Source organism: Branchiostoma belcheri, unplaced genomic scaffold (genome assembly GCF_001625305.1).
Source record: "Branchiostoma belcheri isolate BF01 breed outbred unplaced genomic scaffold, Haploidv18h27 scaffold4, whole genome shotgun sequence".
Lineage (NCBI taxonomy): Eukaryota > Metazoa > Chordata > Leptocardii > Amphioxiformes > Branchiostomatidae > Branchiostoma > Branchiostoma belcheri.
Window position 1 is genome coordinate 3,161,583 of NW_017804020.1, and position 23,712 is coordinate 3,185,294.

The window sequence follows — 23,712 nt, forward strand, 5'->3', positions numbered from 1 at the left end:
GTGCAGAGGATAAGGAAAAGCGGCCCAAAGAGCTTCTATCTGATCAATAAGTCATATCGAATATGATATATACACTTTACAAAAATCGCTGTGGATAAAGTCAAGCTGTTGTTCTTGTCTCGGTACAGGTAGGCGAAGGATGGAAGTAAACGCTAGCTGGTTACCAGTATGTGTGTGTGTGTGTGTGTATAGGAGTGGGTGAAGTGTTGTTTTTCTATCATTGTAGTTTTCCTGTCGGTTTTCCTTGCGGGGACTATGCAAGAGCGGTGCGAAAGTACCCTCCTTCGCAGACTTCCTAGGCGGCGACGTTGATTTTTTTCAGGCAGTGACGCGAGCCTAGTAGGGACTTCAGGCGGCGAAACCGTCTCTCCCCGGAATACTAGAAACTCGCGTCGCTCCCCGAAAAAAATAAACAATCTAAGAAGTCTGCGAGGGAGGGTAGTGCGAAAGCCTGTTTTAGTTTTTCCTCCGTGTTTCCAGCCTACTCAATTTTTAGTCCACCGCCCACCTGTCACTAACTATTTGTCAGACGTTTGAGCAGCTGCACGCCTGACACTTCCCGACATGCCCCGGACCTCCAGGGGCATGGCGTTGAACTTGTCAGGCCAGCCCTGTCACACTGGCTTGGAAGAATCCCAAAGAAAGCTACAGGGACTGAATGCAAGATCTGAAGACTAAAGCCCCTGTCACACATAGCCGAATATGCATGCCAGTAGCCAGGATTTTGCCGCTGTGGGGGGGGGGGGTGGTCTTCCCACTGTCCGAGGGATGAGCAAGCGCCAAAGGCCCGTGGTTCCTGATTTGGCATGCTCCCCCTGAAAATTTTGAAATTTGAACCTGTGAAATGGAATTTCCTGCGTTTTTCAAAGGCAAAATCAGAGATAACGTTTTATTCAATGACAAAGCGAGCAGTTTTTTCTAGGATTCAAGCCCCGCTGGTGATACAAATCAGTCCAACTTCTTAAGAAAAATCTTGGGCCTTTAGATAAGAAGTGGACCTTTGAGTTCTGATCTTTCGAGCTCAAATTTCACTCAAATTCAATTCGACTCGTATAGAAAGGTAGATAGGCGTGGCCTCAACCAGTCAGACGGCGAACTTCAGCTAACATTAGGTTAGGGGAAGGTTCTGAATGTGTGACGGTGAAGTCTTGACTAATTTCCCCCCGAATCGTGTCGTATGACTGGGGGTTGCAATTATTTTTGACCGATTTCCTTTCACCTAAATACTCTGGTCAGATAACAAGCCAGAGTAAATTATTCAGACCTGACTAAATTTGAAATAATAGCGAGTGACGTTTACGGCGATGGGGCTTAGTAAAATGACCAATGGGTTGCATACCCTAAGGCTAAGTTTGTATATGTATATACATATGACTAAGCATTCCAATACAGAGAGGAGCCCATTCGAAGAAAAAAACGTATGTCTTTCCACTTATCATGTTTGTACTATTTCAATTGCACTGTAACTACTCATCACGAAGCGCGATCTTACTTCGATATTTTTTTTGTTCCAAGCAAAGTCCGTCTTTGGGCTTCTTCGAAAAGTTGGAAATACATCCGTTAGTATATTAGACAACTGACCAACAACAGGTTCTGTTGCATGCTTTTTTCCAGCACTACCCTAGTCGACTAGTCAATGAAAAAGCCATAAATGCACCAGACCTCAGTCCAACAACAACGGTTCACTTGTATATCAGTATGTAACGACAGCCCATATTCCCTGTTCTCCCGCGTCCAGAATATTTTCACATCATCACTTGGCAACTTGGCATCTTCACCTCGCGGCTGAAGAAGCCCGGGAGAACGTCCCGTTGCTGCCCGGTGCTCCAGGTGTGGGCGGGCGCTCACAATACCTGTGTTTGTACGGGGATCCCGTGGGGGAATTTCTCCTTGAAGATCAAGAGAAGAAGCAATACTACCGAAATGGCAATAGCCTCATTCCCAGACTTCTTGGAGCGGTAGAGTCGATCATTTTTTTGGGGAAGGGAGTTCTGAAATGCGTTTTTTCCACTGGCTAAGGTTCTCTATAAATGCTTACCTCTACCAGGCTTCGGGGGGTGGCTGTAAAGAGTAGAAGAAAAAGAGGCCAAAGAGAGAGAGAGAGCTGGCCAGGGGAGTTGGTCTGCTGGAGCTATCTCTCTATTTGGTGGCTTTCTACTCCCAAAGCCTGGTAGAGGCTATGTAAATGCACCAAGCACTCCAAGACGTCTGCGAGGGAGGCTACCAAGTATCGGGACGGGGTCGATGTAGTTTGGTATCTCTCCTCTCCTTCTCTGTCTGCCCAGCGGCTGATGCATTCCGCGTGGGCCGGGAGGCTTTGTCCGTGTGCAGCTGGTGTGCAGTGTGACAGCCAGGCGGGGGAGGATCGTATATCCTCTACCGGGGAGGATGTGGGTAGAGTACGCGTATATCACCATTTTAAGTTAAAATTGATCGCTAAAAGAAGACTGGGGGGGGGGGGTCATACATATTGTACATGCAAGTGAGGACACGTACTGAGGATGCGTGGTTAGATGAAGTATGATCAATTACTAGTATCACTGTACTTCCAATTATTGATCATTTACAAGAAAACCAATCCGGGGAGGATCCATTGTCTTCAATTCAAGCAGGGAGAAGGGTGTTATCAGGGGTATAGATTTACATCAACTAACCCGAAACCTCATTGGTCATTCCAAATAATTGATCGTAAAGGAAAGTGTTTATTTCAGTGTGTCAAAATGGCCCGGGGCATTGTGGGATCGTTTCCGTTTCCGGTCTGTCGACGCTTCACACCTGTGCAGTGGAACATTCCGATAGTCAAACTTGTAAATCTGTCAAACCAAGATACAGTGTTCCAACCCAATACTCTGGTGGTTACGTCGTAAATAAGGGCCAGGGAAATGACTTGGAAGTTAGAAATAGCTGAACTACTAGTATGCGGCAGACAACTACAGGATTGAAACAGAAAACAACTTTGCGCAAATTGTAATTTGTCTACCCTTAGCTTACACACTTCCAGACATTTTGCTGTATGCCATTCCTTTCATATAGGAATTCCCGCCAATAATTTCACAAAGATCTTTAAGCTTACCAATACCTTCGAGCATTTTCAAATCAAATTGCCATTTTCGCATGCATACTAGTACTTTGTTAATGATTTTCTTTCATGGCAGTTATGATAATAATTGTGTACAGCCCATGGCCCAGAACTTTGCTTGCATTGCTAGATATAGAAAAAAATTATAAATATTCGGAACGCCATGCCCCTCTCCCTCGGGCAAAATCCTCCATTTTGAAGTAATTTGGAGGGTAGGGATGACAACCGCGGATATTACATTGGAAAAAAGAATATGTAAATAAAATATTGTGTGTGCGCGCGTGTGTGTGTGTTCTTTGTCTTTTATGAACATCATCATTTTATGAACAATCCTTCTTCGAATTCATATGATCTCATATGGCATACTTATGAAATGCCCACAACTTTTGTCAGGTGTGCAATATTTTCTAGCATAAGTCCAAAGTCAAACCACCGCTAAGGACTGTGAATGAACTGTCCCTAACTCAAACAGTCCAAATCTGCCAAGGAGACTGTCAAGGCACGTCCTGATTCACGAACCGTCCCAACTCAAAACACAGAAAACCTCAGGAATTCTTATATTCCGGCGATGTTAGAGTGTTCTCGTAATGCACGACTATCTGGCGGACCATGTTGACTTGTTTGAACACTCTGTAAAGTAAAATCTACAGGTGAAGCGCCATAAAAAGTGGTTTCTTTTGACGGTATACCCAGCGTGTCGGCTCGGTAAAGCTTGGAGCTGTCAATATGCACATCAGATATCGGCGGGGCGCCCAGGTCAGATTACGCTCCCAGCCAATCAGCGCGCATCTCGCGGGAAATGCGATACGGGATTAGCGCGTCACGTGACAGGGGTGAGCTGCGGGGTTAGTGGCAGGAAACCGTGCGGCTGTGGAGAGGAACCCGGCGGTGTGGGGTTCGATTCCCACCCCGAAATGGATGAAATCACCATTTCATGTCTCTTTCCCGAGATCTTAGCGATGATCTTCAGCCACCTAGACGTCCGGGACAGAGGTAGAGCGGCGCAGGTGTGTAGGAGATGGCGGGACGCCGCGTACTCCAGGTCTGTGTGGAGAGGCGTCGAGGCGAGGTTACATCTCCGTCGGGCCAACCCGTCTTTGTTCCCGAGCCTCGTCTCCCGCGGAATCCGTAAGGTTCAAATACTGTCCCTTCGTAGGAGCCTGAGCTACGTGGTTCAAGGTATGTCCAACATCGTGTCGCTGAACTTGAGCGGGTGCTACAACCTCACAGACATCGGACTGAGCCACGCGTTCACCCAGGACGTGCCGAGCCTGACGGAACTCAACCTGAGTTTGTGTAAACAGATCACCGATTCCAGTCTAGGACGCATTGCTCAGTACCTCAAAAACCTGGAGCGGTTAGACTTGGGGGGTTGTTGTAATATCACTAACACTGGATTGTTACTGTGTGCCTGGGGACTGCTGAAACTCAGGTATCTCAACCTGAGAAGTTGTAGACACATCTCAGACGTTGGCATCGGACATTTGTCAGGCATGAGCAAGAACGCGGCGGAGGGGTGTCTGCACTTGGAACATTTGTGCCTGCAAGACTGTCAAAAACTCACGGACTTGGCACTCAAGCATGTCTCAAAGGGTCTGCAGAGATTGAAATGTCTGAACCTGAGGTAAGGAGACGACTCGCGGGGTTTGAACGGCGGGGTTTGGTCTAGTTCTCGGTTTGTGAAACTGCCCTGGCGCGCTGCCATGCGCCGTGCCCGCCTCCATACATGCGAGCCTGACAGACCAGTCCAACTAGTCGGCATTTGTATGGGTACAGTGTGGGGGTTGGGGGCATAGTCACAAACAAGCTTCAAACACAATGAATACGACAGGGATTAGGAGACAACGACCCCTGACTCACTCTGTCACTCAAATACAGCCGAAAGATCTGTTCAGGTTTTTCTGACGTGCTGTATTTTACTGGTAGTAGAGTGAACCAAACAGATAAATTTATGCAGTGTAGTTGGATGTTTTACACGCGGGGGAGATCCAATGACACCAGGGGAGGTACATTAGCACTCGATGGAGGGTCTGATTAGTATATAAGGTTTACAATTTTGCAATCCTTTTTTTTTTCTGTGTGCTGAAAGTTTCAAACACATAATTTTTCTGTGGAGAAGGATATTGACCAGTAATTTTTTTCAGAAGTTCCTTCTAATTACCCCCATATAACCCTATCAGGAGTTAAACTTCAATGAAATTCACATATAGACCAAAGGTTGTCATGAAAGGGGTAATATTAGTAATAACAAAAAGAGTTATTAAACATCCCACTTCAAATTTTATTCATGCAGCAAAACAATGCACTTACTTAGTAGCAAACAGTCCTTAGCACTCATAGTCTACTCTATATTACTAGTACTAGTATAGAGTTAAATAGTTTTGTTGGTATGTCATAGTGAATACTGTGGAGACCAACATTCAAGACAGTCCAGATTTTAGTTGTTGTGCCCAAGGAGCAAGTCAGAAACCTGAGCCTAATTTGTAGGAATCCCAGCAGTTGGCACTAATTTTTAGACCATAATCTGGCCATGGGTACACATTGAAACAGCATGTCTGTTCATTAGCTACCTCCAAACTGGTCATTAATCGACAGGAGACTCCGACGACGGAGTTCAAGATGTTATTCAGATTCTGGAAATATAGTACACATATAGAATACAACATGGTCCCAGTTCATGCTCCCACGGTTTGGGCTGGTACCAAGTGTGACACCATGTTATATTCTATATTTGTATGTTATGCTGTCTGCCATCTAAACATCTTGTCCTAGGAAAGGAATAGTGTATGTAAAGATACACCTTTTGAATTAGGATCTTGAAAACATGCCAGGCCATTGGAAGAGTAGTCAACTTTAAAAGGAGTGCTGCTGACAAACAGAAGTAAACTGTATTGAAGTGGTTAGTGCCCAACTTGCTACATGTTGATGACCACAGGTTTCCAGAGAATCCTTGTAGTCTTTACCCAAATTGTAGCAGAGAAACTAATGACAAAGTTCTATGAGCCTCATGGACCAGTCAGAACATACTTGCAGGTAACAGAGTAGGTACGCAGGATGTCATCTTGATTTAGCTGTTCAACTGAAAGTTATGCTGATTCCAAAGTTTTACAAATGGCAAAATAGCAGTGCAGGTTGATGGTATCATGGCTGGTACTACTTTCCACAAATAGAAAACTGCTGATTTCTTGAAAATATACCTAGCTTGTACTGTAGATGAAGAGGAGAGATTGAATTTTATTTTGTAGTAAGAACGAAGTCTTGGACAGACTTGATAAAGAATTTTTTGCTCTTGGCCACAAGCCATTTTCCCTATGCAGGTGTGGACCCCCTTTTGTTGTACAGTAACGAGTAAGGAGGAAGGCATCCATATTTATAAATTATAAGAGAAAAAGAAAGCCTGTCAAGATCAGATGTGTAGCACTGCACTACAGTAAGTGTTTTTCCTCAGTTGACACCACAGTTCTATGGTAACTAGGCAGTGACTCATTCTGTGCCGAAGGAAATCACAATACTGGTATGGGCCAAACCCAGCAGTTTTGTATACAAGTGCCAGCGATAAGACCATACACAAATAAAGCGCACCAGATACCAACCTAGAGTAACCAGGGGTAGATACTAAACATGCCAGGTTTACCAGGAATATCTTATCTTTTGGTAGTTGATTTACTTAAGTTTGCCTGGACTGGAGATAGGGATAGAAAGGACAGGATGCATTTGTGTGCGTGACCTTTGATCCCAAGATCTCTACTCCAAGTAGATGTTGTGGCACCAAAATAAGTCCTGTCTGTTCGACCGATTGAGATAGAAAGATGCGGTAGGTAACGTAACTGAAATATCACTCTGCGGAACCCTGATGTGAAGCCGGCATAAGGCAGTTAAACCCTGGATACTGATACCACACACACACACATTTAGGTGGATACATTTGACCTGCTCCATACCTAGGCTTAACCCTGGTAGTCGTAACTTCACGTCATTGATTATTGGACAGTATTTGTCACATACAAGCTCCTGCTACCTACCCACTACTAGTTATGTGTGTCTGACATCAAATGCTAGCTTCAAAAATCATAGTTATCCGGTGTACTTTTAGGGAATGTGATATGAAATATGCCTTTTTAGGTGCCCCAATGCCAGCCTAGTGTAACTGTACACCGGCTGCCCTCCCCCTTGGACCTGCCAACTGGGGCAAGGTCAGCAGCAGGCAGGCAAATCTGCTCGCTCTCTCCCTGGTTACTCCTCAGTCATATAAACACCATTTGTCCGCTGGCAAAACACACCCTGCAGGAACTTGCCAACAGTGACAGTTACACAGAAAAGTTAGTCTCGTGGTAAATTATATTTGGTGCTAGCTGGGTGAATAATCTGGCTAACTCCACGACTTTTATTATCGGACATTTAATAGGAAATGTTTTACCCCATACATGGGAACCAGTATGACTTTAGTAGCAACAACTGCTGATAAAAATGTCTCCAACACCACGACAGTTGAGACTCTGGGTCTAGGCTGAGAGGCTTTCTACTTTAAACAAACTAGTTCTAAGATTCCTCCAGAAAGTGCAGTACTCTCAGCATAAGACATTTTGTATGTAAGAGAATTGTTGTAGTGTAAAGTGCATTACATATTATGATGCATATCTAATTTATACCTAAACTGTTCCAGGTTTTAAATGGGATTTTTCAATTTTGTCTCCACAGTTTCTGTTCAGTACTTTTGGCATGAAACATTTTGTATGTGAGAAAATTGTAGTGTAAAGTGCATTGCATATCAGTGCATATCTTAATTTATGCCTAAACTGTTCCAGGTTTTAAATCAGATTTTTCAATTTTGTCTCCACAGTTTCTGTTCAGTATTTTGGCATGAAACATTTTGTATGTGAGAAAATTTTAGTGTAAAGTGCATATCAGTGCATATCTTCATAAACTGTTCCAGGTTTTAAATGGGATTCTTTGATTTTGTCTGCACAGTTTCTGTTGCGGGATCTCAGACGGAGGCATGATGTACCTTGCCAAGATGAGCAGCCTTAAGGAGCTGAACCTGCGCAGCTGTGACAACATCTCCGACATCGGGATCGCACATCTGGCGGACGGGAGCGCCACAGTCTCCCACCTCGATGTCTCATTCTGTGATAAGGTAGGCTTGACAGACGGGATTTCCCAGTGTGTCTTCTGTATCAACTTCAGTACGATGTATCAGTGTTCTAGCCAGCATCTGCCTGTCATTTTGAAGTTTTTTTGTCGCTGATAATGGGCAAAACTTTTGCCCAGCCCACCATTTTTGACACACAAAAATGTCAGTAAACTAAGCTCTAGTCTACCAGCAAAATTTGCCCCTCAAAATACTGGAAATAGGGTTTCAGAGGGTCAAGATTTCAAAATTTCCTGAAGGAGCTTGCCCCAGACCATCCGTGCTTTCATAGTCGCTACCCACAGTAACTATTTCAGGATGGTACCCAGGCTACACTACAAAGTTTTGCCAAGTAGTCCTTCTACAAGCTAACTAGAATTAGTAGTAGAAACTGGAAAAATCTCTCTTTCTCTCTCTCAACAACTTGAGGTGTTTACCAAAGCCAGGTCCTGTCCGTAGCTCCTAGCAGTACCCTACCAGTTCCATATGATAGTCCTACATAGTCCAGCAGGTGTGAGCAAGGTTAGAGAAGTGATGTCCGGAAGAGGGGGGTTATCCGTGCGAGCTTTATGTGTGCCACATGTCACAGTGTGAAGGATTACACACCCACTACTGAACACCAGCTGGTACAACTTACCAACATGTCAACCTGTACACATCTATTTTCCACTTGACCCAATCTAGGAATAACTCACACTTTTATGCCTCCATGGAAAAAGCAACCCATTGTTTCTGCTGAAAAAAATTAAGTAAGATCTCAATGCGCAATACATGCACCTGTTTTCCACGTGACCTGGTAATGTTCTTGTTTTTGCATCCATGTTTTTTGTGTTGGAAAAAAAATAATGGCTGTTAAATTAATTGTAAATCGTTAGGATAGAGTTTTTATTAGTTCGTACTTTGTAAAGTAAAGTGCAATGTAGATTTTCAGCTGTCCCATGAGGTACATGTAGTCCAGGTTTTGAAATGGTTCTTGAGAAAAACAGATTGTGCAGCTATTGACTGTTTCCATCACTTGTTCATGCACATGTATGAAACATGCCCAGGGCAGGTACTTCTAGAATGCACACATTTCGGGGTCATGGTCAGTATTGCCTAGGGTGATGGGTCAAGGATGGAATATTGGCGTGCAGTTAGCTCAAATGGTGCGGCTTCTTCACGTGAAAGTAATCCAGGCATACTCCCCAACTACCCAAGTGTGCTCTGATGGACTCTTCTTGAGTAATTTGGTTCACCCCTCGCCCGTTTACCTACCTGAAGCACACAAGGTTGCCATTTATGCAGTAGTATTACTAGTAATGTATCGACTTGAGCGTGAGCTCACGTTGTGAGAAATGTGACACACCTGAAAATTTCCTTGGAGAGAGAAGACAGTGAAGGTCTAGAGACCATTTGTAGAGAAATTGAAGAGCCCTTCATAGCTGGCAGGTGTGGGTGAAGTAAAAAGCCATTACTGCCGTGATGTAGCACAAAAGGGGGAAGATGACAGGTGTATGATGAAGTGCAGCACTTGAGCAGTAAGGTGATTAATGCACATGATCTGAAGGAGGGCTGCAGGAGAGATGTTTTTCTATCACTGCTGGTTGGCGGCACATGTAGAGTAGGCCTCACCACCATCTGGTGCAGGAAGATAGCTGTTATTTGTAGAGTGTTCCAGAAAAGGGGCCAGGCAAAGTCTGCTTTTAGTGACAAATGGCTGGTGAAATATTACCTGGGACAGAACTAGAGAACGAATTATTTTTTAGTCAATTTGTAGTAAATGTGATAATTTAGATTTTTAGATTTTATTGACAAGAGTACATGACAAAAATACCTCCCATTTTATAGATTTTCCATTCTTTTCATCTTTATGTTCTTTTAGGTAATAGAAACAGTTCAGATTAACAATTACCCTATAAATGTTTGGGGTAGCTTTATTAAATATCCTTGTCTTGTTCTGTTCTGCAGGTTGGTGACTCAGCTCTGGGCCACATTGCCCACGGACTGTTCCACCTGAAGAGCCTCAGCCTGGGGTCCTGCAACATCAGCGACGAGGGGTTGAACAGGATGGTACGGTCCATGCACGAACTGACAACCCTGGACATTGGGCAGTGTTACAAGATAACGGACAAGGGCCTGGGACTCATAGCCGATAACCTGACACAGCTCACTAACATAGACTTGTACGGCTGCACCAAGATCACCACTGCTGGTCTGGAGAGGATCATGCAGCTCCCCAGGTTAAGTGTCCTGAACCTCGGCCTCTGGCACAGGTCAAGCTCTAGATGAAGGGTCAAACAGCAGAGATTTCTATCATAAACATCACAGTACAGGCTGTAATCCTAACTCAACCAGAGCCAAGAGTCTCTCTCTTAGGCTGATAGGTCACAATACCGTCATGGTTGCAAGTTGCTTGGAAAGTAGGAGCAGGGTCAAGCTACAGGGTCAAGGGTCAGGAGATGTCATAGGTCACTAAAAATGGAACATGCGTTTCACTAACATTGTAGTTCCCAACAAACACCTACTAGGAAACTGCAGTGCATTTGACCAAAGGTCACAATCAGGGAGGAAAATGTGTAACAAACATCAGTGCTTTGGTTGAGATCATGGTAGGCAGGACAAATAGACTGACCCAGCTCAGTAAGGTCCCAGTAAACAACACAGGACTGACCCCCCCTCTCCAGGTTTGGTATGTTTGCAAACAGGTACCAGCCTATACAACTGTAGGTAGGAATGCAGACACCCCAGCCATACAGAGTCTATGTCTTTATACAGACTAGGGTAGACAGTAGGTACAACAACAAGGTATGGCAGTCATCATTTAGGCTAGAGGGACAAGCACACAGAAAAACTACAAAGCAATAACTATTGTTAGAGTGCCAACAAAGTGGCTTGGAAACACTGATTATTATTCAGGGCTTGTACACAGTCTTAACCCGGCCTAATGTACTTAAAGATTGGGACAGAAGGAAAATATTCTGCCCGTGTCAGTTGCCTTGGAATTGTGCAAACACAACTCAGTGACCTGTCTGCCTGGTGGAAAGAATGTATTGATCCTGGTTTGCTGTCTACTTGTATTACAAGTACAGAATTGAAGATACGACAGCTGGTGTTTTGAACTGTATGACTCAGCAATGTAGCTGTCAGGTTGGTTTTGGAGTGGTAGGAGGCATGGAGAATACACAGACTTGTGGATATGACTATGTATGTAAATTGAGAGCTAATGAATAAAAAAGAGACTATCGTGTAACGAACTCAGGTTTAGACAGAACCCAGATGTACAGTTGAACATGACAATTAAATATCTCACCCTGGAAAGCCAGGAAAATACAGAATGACGTGTGTCTCATGATTTTGTACTAGGTAACCGTTCATTGTGATACGTAATGTAGAAACCTGCATATTATTTGCACCTAGGTACTGGTATTTCCTAGGTTTGCTTGTTTCAGTTTCCCAGCAACGTCACCTGTTTGGGCGAATTTCAGTAAACAGTTGACCAGTGGATACAAAAGACTTGAAGCATGACAATTCACACCTAACCTAAGTGGGGATGATGGTAAATTAAGAACTCTATGTTCAATGCAAATTAGCAATGTGTTATGCTTTGCCATGGTTGGTGCAAGGCACTGCCAAAGGGAATTACAGTTAGAAATAGGAATGTGTTTTGAACAGATTTTGGAGGTTTGAAAGCCAGGCATAGAATCCCCTCCAGACAGGGGCGGGCACAAATAAGACAGTTCGGGTCAGAGGTGGCGCTGGAACGACCCAGGGTCAAGTACGACGTGGTTTTGGGACTGAACTCCCGAGGGACGGGTCATGAATGATAATGAGCCCTGCAGGGTGGAATAGCGCCCAGGAGTATTAAGGGACCGACCGTTTTGCAGCCTTGTGGGGTCCTAGGCGGTAAATATGTATAACATTAATCTGACTATTGTACAGCATCGCAAGTGAAATGTACGTCATCATTGTGTCCACACAGCGGAAACACAGTCGTAAATGGAAAATTGATACCCATTCACTAAATGATAAAGAGTGGGAGTCGTTGTTAATCCCAATCGAATTACAATGTACACGTACATAGCACCCATACGGCCATAGTCAATGAAACCTCCCCGATGTTAACTGTATCCAGGTAGACGCTGTATCGCTGCATTATTTTCAGGGCGACAAAACTGGATTTTCAAAGTCAATTCTCTAGTTATTCGTTTAATGCAGGAAGTTCAATCAACCCTATCTCATAACATATACTATTTTCCTTGATTGAAACTTCCAGGTCAGCTATACTGGAAACCCTCCTGACTGGGAAACTATGATTTGTTGCTCGGTCCCGGTAGAGTTATTCCCCTGGTATACTCGCTACCGATGTCGTTCGTTCGCGTCTATTGTGCCAAGTCCGTTCCCACCATTATTTCTCGCCATGAGGGGCCCCTGGGCATTAAGCGTGGTTTACATATTATGTTTCCTTTGGTTCTATGATATATTGGCCCTTCTTGCGATTATTATACTCACCTATAATATACACATGCTTGGTTCTTTTATGGTGAGTGGTTGCACACATGGTCTGGTAATAAGTTTGGTTGCACACCTGAATGGCCTGCACTCCGAGGCTTTGGTACTAGCGGACCAACTCCCGTGGCATGTCATCTGTCTATTTGGAAAATTTGTACTCTTTCCAGCCGCTTCCCATAGCCTGACAGAAGCTATACATGTATAACTATGGAGAATGACACCCAGGCTACGGTAATATCACTTGCCCGTCCCGCTTTTAATTTTGTAAAAATAACAACAACAACAAAACAACAAACAAACAAACAAAAACAAAACACGAAGCGTCAGGCGATGCCTTTTCAATTTTTTTAGGGGCTAGCCTGGGTACCGGCCTCGTTAGGCTCACGTCGACGACTATTTATTCACCAATCCATTCATTCCGACTTGGTTTCGAGATTCGTCTGTCCATGGGGGAAGAAGGGAGATGGACTATCCAACTACCAACCACGTACCCGCATGCAATTTCAACCTTCTTATGCCAAATGTTGATTGAACGTTCATGATCTGAATCAATGTTGGAAGATAGAAAGAAATTCATCAATGCTAGTTGCTCCGCAAAGTACTAGTACCAGCTGTCTAAGTGCATACTAAGAAAACGTAATTACATTGCCATAATGAAGTGACAGTTAGGTGTATTTCCTAATGTAATCCTTTGTGTCCTAAGATCGAGGTAATTTGCTCTCCTTTCTCAATAGCGAATCGAGTCTTATCCCTCATGAATACTTTTGACGGCTTCTCACGGTTCCCAATTAACATCCCACCCGTTAACTAACACCTTCACATTGGCACATCTGAATAAGAAAGGTGCCACCAAATTAGGCCGCCTTTGTTGTTCCTGTTGTTCCTGCGGCACGACTGTGTAAGACTATTACCACATTCCTCCTACCTGCCGAGTCGGCATCTTTTTCATTTTTAAGAAGATTTTCTCACCCCCCGCAGAGATGAGTGACTCCGATTTGTTTGGTTTTGGAACATTCCTTGAAAACTGTCTGTCCTTTTGTTGTTTTTCGATTCTGTTGTCTTTGAATATCTTCGAGCAAGGCCATGCAAACTTTCCTTTGGTGTAACCTCCAAGCAGATCTTATGGTGTCTGTAAGACAGTATCAAATTAGCAAAACAGTACTACTAGTCTAGTATCAAATTGGTAGTGCCAATCACATTACAGAAGACACCAGTACAAAAAAGAAAGCCTTTAAAAACTCCTAAAACACGTCAAAGATACTAGAAAGCCAAAGCCTAAGCTTCTGGAACTCTATGAAAATAGTAGTCAATAAATAAGACTCAATATAAATATCATGTCATTGCGGAATAAAGTTTGTAATGCCAGTGGAATGACCGAGCGAGCAGGTACAGTTACGGAAATTTTTGTTGACATAAGCTCGCAAAAACAGACCAATCGTCGATGTTCTGTAATATCTAATCTCCAAGCAGATATTTTGGTGGCTGTAAAAACGACCAGACGATATCCATTTGCCAGGGAGTTACCATTTGCCTTGCGTAAAAACGATACCAGTTCAAGATAAAACGCATAAAACACGCCAAAAAACCGAAACCTCTGAATCAGCCAGTCCCAAAAATGCTACCACTCTCGATCTGATAATGTAGCCTCCTGTGCAGGCCTCCGAGAGGGTGGCAGTTTTGATACTGCGTTTTGTAGAGTTTAACACGTTCTTTTGCCGGCCATCCTTCAGCTAGCCGCAGAGAGAAGGTTTGTACCTGTCGACCTTCTCTGGGCGTCTGGCTGAAGGATGGCCGGCAAAAGAACGTGTTAAAAATCCTACGAAACCGCAGTATCAAAACTTACACCCGCCCGGAGGCCTGCCAGGAGGCTAAAGGTAGAGTGAGGGCAGAAGGACTAGCGTTACATTTTATAATCCTGCACGGTGTCTGCGTTTGGCAGCAATGCGAGCCATTCGGTGAATGTTCTGGTTCTGAGATGGAGTGATAAAGTGTAGATAACGGTCGACAGGATTGGTTTGTAAACCCCCAGCCCCTCCCAATCAATAACGACTCTCCCTCCTCTGTGTCACAGCCTCAGGGTACAAGATGTTGGGCTGTGTTGTTATTACCTTCGCCAAGAAGGTTATGTTTTCCATAGCGTTTGTATGTGGGTATGTATGTATGTATGTATGTGTGTGTGTGTGTGTGTAGGTGGTTTAGCACGATAACTCAAGATGGATTGTCATGAAAGTTAGAAGGTGGATAGGTGTTAACGTTGATGAGACCTAGAAATGATTAGATTTTGAGCCCCCCTGGCGGCTTTCCTAGGTACTGCAGCAGAACTTCCGGTTTTGATATCTCGCTAGACATGCTAGGGTCACGAATTTTGGATGGAAGATAGCTCTTGGGCGCACATTCTTACTTGTGTGCACATTTCAGCGTTCTTTTATGAAAATGACAGTTTCCCTGGCTTCTATTGTTCCTAATTACTTGTCCAAGTACTAGTATTATGAAATCTTCTTGCGATGAAATCTTCTAAGCGACAGGTAAGAAACCGTTGTGATGTATGAAAAGGTGAAGGCTAGCTAGAAGCTGAGGAGGGTTATTAGAAACTGAATACAGGAGTTCGGGTTTCAAAGAGCGACAAGAAAGATGTCCAGATCACGTAACGTTTGAACTTTTGAGTCCCCCAAGGCTGGTCTGATATTACAGAATCCCTTCGGTTATTGGCTACGTGTGTGTGGGATGGCTTCCGTAGGCATATTTCTTTATACGGCCACAAGTTCAACTGAGGACGGAAGAAACAGTACACACTCTTTAATCTTACACCTGCCTTTCGTGTCCACTGAAGCGATGTATCATAGATACATAAATAGATACAATATCATAAATACTTATGAAGTTTTGTACTAAGAATTTCAATGAAAATCAATGCGCAAATTCAAATATCATACGTTATCAATATGCTGTGTTTTTAAGCGTCCGTCCCTTTCTCTGTTAATTCTTTAATTCTCTAATTCTCTTTTATTCTGTAAACTCAAACACATTCATATATGGTCAGACAGGAGTCTAAATCCCTCCTGCAATAAAATTGCAACATGATTGATGTAACACAACACTAGTTACCATGGTAACAGACGTAACGTTGGTTCAGGTCATTGAGGTCACTGTTTGGAGAAGAGGAAGAAAAAAACTGAGCAAAAACAAGATGTTTCGGTAAACATAAAAAAACTTACACCCCCAACTGACAAAGTGGACTACCCCGCATGATAAGGATCAGCCGTCACCTTGGTTACCGGGGTGACGCTGAAATCCCCGATAGGCGCCCATCAATTTGACCATCAGTCCGCGGGCAGGGAGCCAACCGTTCCCACATCCCTCACGAGAGTCCTGGGAACTCAGCCCAGCTCACGCCGCCGTCAATTAGACATCGGGCAGGGAACAAAAGCCACGCATTTAGCCGTGGGACTGAGGAAAACTGCCAGAAAAGGGACTAGCTATTACATTATCGTGATTTCTAGGTGTCTGATGGACTGAGGTGACCTGTTCTGACTGGGTGTGTCCCTAGATGTCTTCCCCTCTCACATCTGCTTGACATGTCGTGCACCCAAAGCAATGGCTACTAACAGCACTAACACAGTGGGTTTCAAAACAGCCAAGTCAGAGGAATACAATGCACTGGGCCAGAGAATACCATATTCTACTATCCTAAACCCTTTAGGAAGGCCTGGTGGATGGTTCATCCAACAGGAGTATGATAGGACATAGATAGTAGATGGATAGCACATCAAATCGGATGTTACAAAGTATACAACACTTTATCCAGTGTCTAATTATTAATTCATTCAGGCCAGAAGCCACATCAGGAGTACATGTTGCATTGTGATTAGAATATTATGTCTATTGTGGAGAATGATAAAATTTGCTTTAAATAATCTCTTCCCCAGACCCAATACGTAACAACTGGCTTAAAATTTTCCAATATTTCCCTAGACTTCGATCCCTTTCCAGATATTCAGTGGCATTTCAAAGGACATTCAAAATTCAATAGATTTCAGTTTTCCTATATTTAATATTCCTCATGGAATATGATGTCAAACCTGGACCCCACCATTTGCAACAAAACGATAAAATCTGAAAAAAAAAACTTAAGAAAAGTTGAAATCGCGACTTCACCAAAGTTTGGATGGAGACTGATCGGCATGCGGTACCCGGCCCCAATCTCGCCGTTATCTCCCATCTTTAATATTGGAGGATAGCGGAAATCTACCGAGTTAGATTCCTTCGCGCTCTGCTGCGATCACAGCTCTTGATAATGTCTTGTGCATGGGGATGCGTTCATCCAACAAGTTATGGGTGTCGGAGCACAATCATGTTTAAAAGAGCGAGGAGTTTGGGAATTGTCCAACCCAAAAAATCCATCAAAATGTGTCGACCAAAAATGGTTATAACTTTTGTGCTAAGCCATTTAATATTAGGATACATGTACCTATTTATGAGCCACTGAAAAGTTATAAGGCCTTACAAGATACGTATAGCCAGGATTTGGATTTGCTGTACATTCAGACGTCTAGACAAAATGACATACCGAAAAATATACGTAAGGCTAGATGAGAAATTCGAGACTTGACATTATAACCACTTGTTAAGAATTCTTAAGAATTTGATGATCTTAAAACCGCCCTCACCCCACATCATCCATTGATTGATTCAATGAAACGAAAAACGTATCACTATCAAACTACTACATGTAGTATCAAACTACGTACATACATATTACACTTGCGTAGCTGCTATTATATAAAACATTGAAGTACACCCTCTGTTATATAAAACATTGAAGTACACCACGGTAAGCCACAAGCAAGGACGTTACTAGATCTTATTTCTCGTGAGTCCCGAGGCGTCTGCTAAAAATAAGAGACGACACAACAAGACGTGGACCTTGAGAGAGCTAGCCTTGAAATACGAGCCCGTTCCCGCGCGAACAGTCCGCTGTGTTTACCGTACCTACAACTGAGCTACGGCCGCTGCCATTCTGGGTGGAGCTGGTGAGAGTTCGGGTTGCATGTGAGAAAGAAGCAAAAACAAACACGAGAAGCTGTCCAAGTCAGCGCCGAGATAGAGTATCAGCAGCCTTCCGATTTGTAACGGGGTCCTTGCAAGACCCCCCCCCCTCCTGCAACGCTGCCCCGAAAAAATCGTAGCAGATCTCCAAGCAGATCCTATGGTCAAGGTTCCATTGGCCAAAGGAGTGACCATTAGCCACCTTAAGTCATTGTTCTTTTCAAACGAAGCAAAACAACATGAAAGTTTTTTTTAAAACAAAACAAAACCATGCACAAAAAAAGTGAGAGATACCATCAGATACCATCTTTTAATGGTGACAATAAAATATTGTCCGTGTTGCTGCTGTAAACCTGTGATAGTTTGAAGTTGCCAATAAAAAGATACTAGTAGTGTCCATCACACGGTGATGCTTTTCATACCTCAGTTTTAGCGTTTCATACATTTTACTCCAAGCCAAGAAAAGCCGACTTCTAGTCTACCATAAGCCATACAGTTTATATATTGTCTTGACGTGTTTAAACGCTGAAGGATCCTGTAGTAGTGGATATATGTTCCGTGTGACTGTTGTTGGCGGTGTATCAGGGGCTGGCAGCCGGGCTGACGTGTGTTTACAGACGGCCAGCGCTTCTGAGATCTGGTTTCACCCAGATATGTGACAAAAATGCGACCCAAGATAAATATTCAAATTTAAACCAGTCTCCCGTCTAGTCCATTATCGTGGTTGCTGTGGGCTCTCTTCGGGGCCACAGGAACATTTCACCGCCCGACTCAGCCTTGTTCCCCGGTACTAAAAAGGTTTAGCACGACGGTGTTTCTGGCCATTAGAAAATTTAAAGCTTATTATCTCCTCGTAAATGAATATTTTGATAAGGCAAAGATAGTTTTCTAGTATTTCTAATAGAAATTTTGGTATCAGTAATACCCAAAAGTGACGAAATTATCTAAATTCATATCCTATATAACGTTCTTGCTGCATCATCATAATATATTATAGTAACAATTCACAATGACAAAAGATTTAATATAATGTCAAGATGGATATACGGCATAAGGGTAATGCTTTTTTGGTGGATAAACATTTTCTTTGATATGACTACACGTATTTTTGGAAGCTGCAGACGACTTTCTTGTCTGATCAAACCTTCTCGCAATGATCAATGCCACCACGGCGGGCTCAAGCAGCGGGAACCCCGCGGTGTATCGATCCGCGCGCCCGACCGTGAGATGTCTCCAGGCGGACTAATTTAGCGCCACGGCGGCAAATGGGTCGTCACGAGAACGTGATCGTGACAGTAAGAGGTTAAACTCCAGACGGTCAGTGCCACCGGAGTCCGCAAACTGGCTTCGTTTGAACTAGATAGAGAGAAATTAAAACAAAGGGAAGGATAGAAAGAAGCAACGGAAGAAAATAAACCTGCAACCAATCAAAGCGATTTCAGGGCAGTAAAACCGGGTTTTTAATTCAATTTCTGGTCATTTTATAAGGTAGTAACTTAGTAAGTTGAATCAATAATATCCCATGGCATACTGATATCTGTACGACCAAAATGTGATGTCGCTTACGGAAAACGGTTTCTTGTTCTGTATCGTAGGCTGGTTCTAGCTATTTATCGGTGGTACCAAAAAATAAAGCCACTCCTTACGTAGCTTGTTTTGAGGCTATTTCAGACGCTTCAAATATGAAATGACGACGGCCGTTTTTCCGTCGTAGTTTTCTTCGATGTAATTTTAGCTGCTGAGCTCTGACGAGAGAACGGGGCAGCGAGAGGTTTCATTGCCAATATCGTCAGCGTGTTTAGGCTTCCATCCAAGACGTGGCAGGTGTATTCGTTAGCAAAACACCAGCTGGGAAATGTTCTACACTACAGCCGTCTGTGATCTGTGAAGCCTCTGTCACACATTCACGACTTTGGACTCTCCAACACTAGCCGAACCACGGTTAGGAGTAGATCGTGAGCAAGTCTTGGTCGGGTCGGGAGCAAGTTCGGCTCGGTCGGATGGTGTTCCCCTGGTCGCGGCTTCCGAATGTTTCAAAATTTTTAAAACATTCGGGTGTTGAATGGAGATGCGGCCATGGTTGGCTGGTGGTTGGGTTGTGTTCGAAAGTTTGACTCAAATTTAACTCAAATTCGATTCGATTCGTATAGAAAGGTGGGCGTGGCCTAAATCCCAAATTGCTCCCAAACTTCAGCCAATCATGGTCGGCTGGTGTTCGGGGGATGTTGTGACAGGGGCTTAAGACATCGTGCCTCTGGCAAACAAGGTCTGGAAAGTTCTGCTGCCAATAATGATTGCTTCATACGACACTGAAATGCAGGAAAGGGGGGGGGGGATCGATCAAGGTCGGCCTCACTTGTCCGGGCTTACAGGCGGAGTAATTTGCGCAGCGAGGCGTGGTCAGGCTTACAGGCGGACTAATTTGCGCGTCCAGTCGTGACCAGGATAACGATGGGCCTAATTTGGCGCTAAGACGGAATGATCCTCAGCAATTCGGCAGCCAGCACCCAATCGATACCGTGCAAAGAACGGCATAGTAAAAAGTGCGGAGAAAACATGACCGGCATTCAAACCATGCGGTCTGGATCGACATTTTCCGATCATATCTGCAAATGGGATCTGCTCAATTTTCCCGTTCCCAAACTATTTCCAAGTTCCCAAGTTTAGGGCCCACTTGCGCATGGGAAGGGAATACTAAGTGGGCAGTTGTTGAGCCAATGTCTGGTTGGCATAATCATGCAAGCATACCGTGGCAATGCGTTGTTTTGCTAGTTCCCTTGCGCTACCATAGAGCAATAGCCGAAGACTGAAACTACAATATAGCACTGCTTATGTATGGCATCATAGAGATCCGTCACCAGACGTAAAATAGCGCCCCTGGCGGAGATGATTGAATTGCAGTACATTACAACGATTGTATCATGCCGCGGTTATTTTTCCTCTGAATATCCAATGTATTCCCAGAGTCTCATGGCTTAATCATAGCGTGAACCTGTTGGTATTTAGGCGGGAAGGATATGTTCTATTATGTAAGAGGCCAAAAGAGAACGACCTCAAATCGCTCAGCCGTTTGAACAGTCGCGGTCGATAATGCCCCAAAGTCGATCCAAATGCCTGCAGGTTAGAACAATAGAGATGTGTTGTCAGATGCAAATGCTTCTAGGGCAGCTGTCGTGTTAGATGTTAAGATGGCGGGCGCATTTATCCTATTTTTATCTACCGAAGGAAAACATATTGTTTTTGCTCTGTTTCCTCTTCTCCTCCAAACCAATAAGGTCTAACCTAACCAGACGTCTGTCACCATGGTAACTGGTGTTGGGTGAGACTCCTGTCTGAGAACTAAGAATTAAAAGAGCAGACCATATGTGAAGGTAAGCATTGTGCAGTTGCTTTGCAAATGTTACCTTTCTAGTTTTGAAAGGTTTATGTGACCAGTCGAAGAAGGTCTGACTCCCAGCTAAAGAAATACACAAGAAAACCAGTCACTGACGAAAAGTAGTGGATGCTACTTGAACGTCTGGCGGTTTTTTTTAAATCCACCCAATTGTTACAGTGACAGTTTTCTTGTGTATCTCATTATCTGAATGTCTACCCTTCCTGGATGTACATATAAAACAAGTTTTTAAAACGTGTGTGCAGATAAAACCTTTCAAAGAATAGTAACAGGTTGCTTGATTTATATATCTTGTCATGCTAATTCATGTACGATTTTATCCAATAGTATACTCGCTAGGGTTAAATATAGAATAGCTAACACCTCCCTTGAACAGTCAGTACATACATTTTTTGTTGCCGCAGAATTCAATGAGCTATTTCTGTATCAAACAGGCAAATCCCTGTGCTTTTCATGGGCCATTATATAACACAACCTTCTGTAAACACCAAGCCCTTTGAAAACTCTGTATAATGTGTCGTGAATCGGGACAACCAAATGCTACTTCCTTTTTTTAAACTATCAGCATGCTATGTCATGTTTTGTTATTTTAGGATATGTTTCATCATGTTGTGTTATGTTATCAACATGTTATGTTTTAAAAATATTATATAAGAAAAAAATTATATAAACGTGTGAATACACATTGCCATCTCAACATTAACCATTAAAACAGTAGGTATGATCGGCAGAAAACAACAACAGTACAAAACTCAGTGTCTCCGGTAGAACCTCTCAAATTAGCTCCACGGAGCAGATCTATAAAGTAGAAGCTTACTGGAGCAGCATGGGTCTGGTCATGACATGTTTTTGTTCGTTAGAGAGATGCCAGGGCCAATTATCCACGACTGTACACCAAATGTACGCTGACTGCCTTTGCCTTCTCCACAAAAGGTCACAAAGTCGTTATGTAAGATTTATATATAGCAGTCGCCTTGGTCGGTCTCAGGGATTTCCGTGGAAACGGAGTATGGGGCACTTCCAAATCCTTGGATTTAAGAAATAAAAATGTCACCATGCATTACATAATGGTAAGACGTAGCTGGCTCTCTATACGGGCTGCAGAAAGGCCAACAAAGCATGATCAGGTAGACCAAACTACGATACCAGTTGTGGCGGGAACACACAAGATGCAATAAACCGCCAAGCGAGAGGCATTGGTATTGCAAGAGCATCCATTTATTCATCGATTCTTGCAGGGAAAAATCTCGAAGCGAACCTCGGGTATTGTTGGTGTGAGCGCGAAGTTGTCCTAGCACAGCTTACTATCTTCAACATCAATTTGTTCTGATGAAGAATGTCAGGCTCTTGCAGTGAAATTCGCTCACAGATGTAGTTTCAAGGTGGGAAACATTCCGTTTATCACATCGTTTATATTCAATCATACTAATGGCAATGCGGTTGTAATGACAGTTTTCAGGATCCGAACATGATAACCTCTACCAGGCTTCAGAAGCGACTGGAAACAGTAGAAATTGTCGGATCACATACCAGGGCCTGGGGAGTTGGTCCGATAAAGGAGTATAGTTTATCATCCTCCCTATAGCCTCTATTAGTATTAGGCTTCGGGAAGCGACAGGTAAGGAATTTGCCAAATAGACAGATGATATGCCAGAGGAGTTGGCCCGCGCTATGAGAACAGTTTGTCGCGGTAAAACTTTCGCAATATAGATCGCTATCACAGGAAAAGGATACGAAACGAATTCTAGTGCTTGGTTTTACAAAGTAGAATTCGATTTACTACAGAGTGCTGAAATACAATACAATACAATGTAACGCAATACCGCTACGATCCATCAATGTTCAGAAGTTCACGGTTTGAAAACTTTGAAGAAGCTTTATCTAGCTTTCTACTAGCTTCTTAGTCATATAGCAAAGTGGCAAGCACTCACAAATTTTACCATAAACGAAAGGAAAGAAAATGAACTACTTTGAAAATAAAGTACCTTCTTCCATGACCACCGAGCGCTCGAGCAGACAGATGCGGCAGATACAAGACGTGGTTTATGTAGGAAGGAAGCTTTCTACACAGTAACAACTTCCAGAACTACAGGAAAGAACTGCCGAATTCCGTTCTTATACCCTCCCTTTTGAACCTTCCTGGGTACCGACAGTCTTTAATAACTGATAAGACGTGTTTGTTGTACAACTGGCGCGATGTTTTGCAAGGTCGCGCAGCCTCAGCGTTTCACGGTGAACCTTCACCTCCTTGTACCGTAGACAAGCGCGCCAGGAAGTGATGAAAAGTCGCAAGGTCGCCATTCCTGGGAACGAGAACCTTGAGAACGAGCAGGGTGTGCACCTGCTGTTTTGGGGCGAAGTGTTTCAAACACAGAAATCCACAGAAAAGAGGAATTTAGTAATCTCCAAGCAGATCCCTCTCGGTGGCAAAAAGACAGTATCAGGCAGTATCCATTGATCAGAGAAGGTCCGCGGCCACCGACGGTGGGGGTAGCGACAAAAATAAACCCGGCCATATATAAAAAGCAAACGTTAACGATCATTCCCCCACAACCTCTGTTTGGAGAGAAGAATTTA

General features: G+C 43.6%; 2 protein-coding genes across 2 annotated transcripts in view; one reads left to right on the forward strand and one right to left on the reverse strand.

Moving 5' to 3' along the window:
* The window catches only part of LOC109477379 (protein Wnt-5b-like), a 92,035-nt gene that overhangs the window by 51,718 nt on the left and 16,605 nt on the right, over positions 1-23,712 (reverse strand). The window lies entirely within an intron of this gene.
* LOC109477378 (F-box/LRR-repeat protein 14-like) lies at positions 3,899-11,518 on the forward strand. Its single transcript, XM_019778614.1, has 3 exons — positions 3,899-4,703; positions 8,048-8,213; positions 10,155-11,518. Exons 1-3 carry the CDS (start codon positions 3,994-3,996, stop codon positions 10,473-10,475), a joined length of 1,197 nt encoding a protein of 398 aa, XP_019634173.1. The 5' UTR covers positions 3,899-3,993; the 3' UTR covers positions 10,476-11,518.

What these genes read in the sequence shown, in the direction of transcription:
- LOC109477378 (XM_019778614.1), top strand. Translation starts at nt 3,994, where the DNA reads ATGGATGAAATCACCATTTCATGTCTCTTTCCCGAGATCTTAGCGATG. An exon ending in TTGAAATGTCTGAACCTGAG is followed by an intron (nt 4,704 to 8,047) that starts GTAAGGAGACGA and finishes TTGTCTGCACAG; the next exon opens with TTTCTGTTGCGGGATCTCAG. An exon ending in ATGTCTCATTCTGTGATAAG is followed by an intron (nt 8,214 to 10,154) that starts GTAGGCTTGACA and finishes TCTGTTCTGCAG; the next exon opens with GTTGGTGACTCAGCTCTGGG.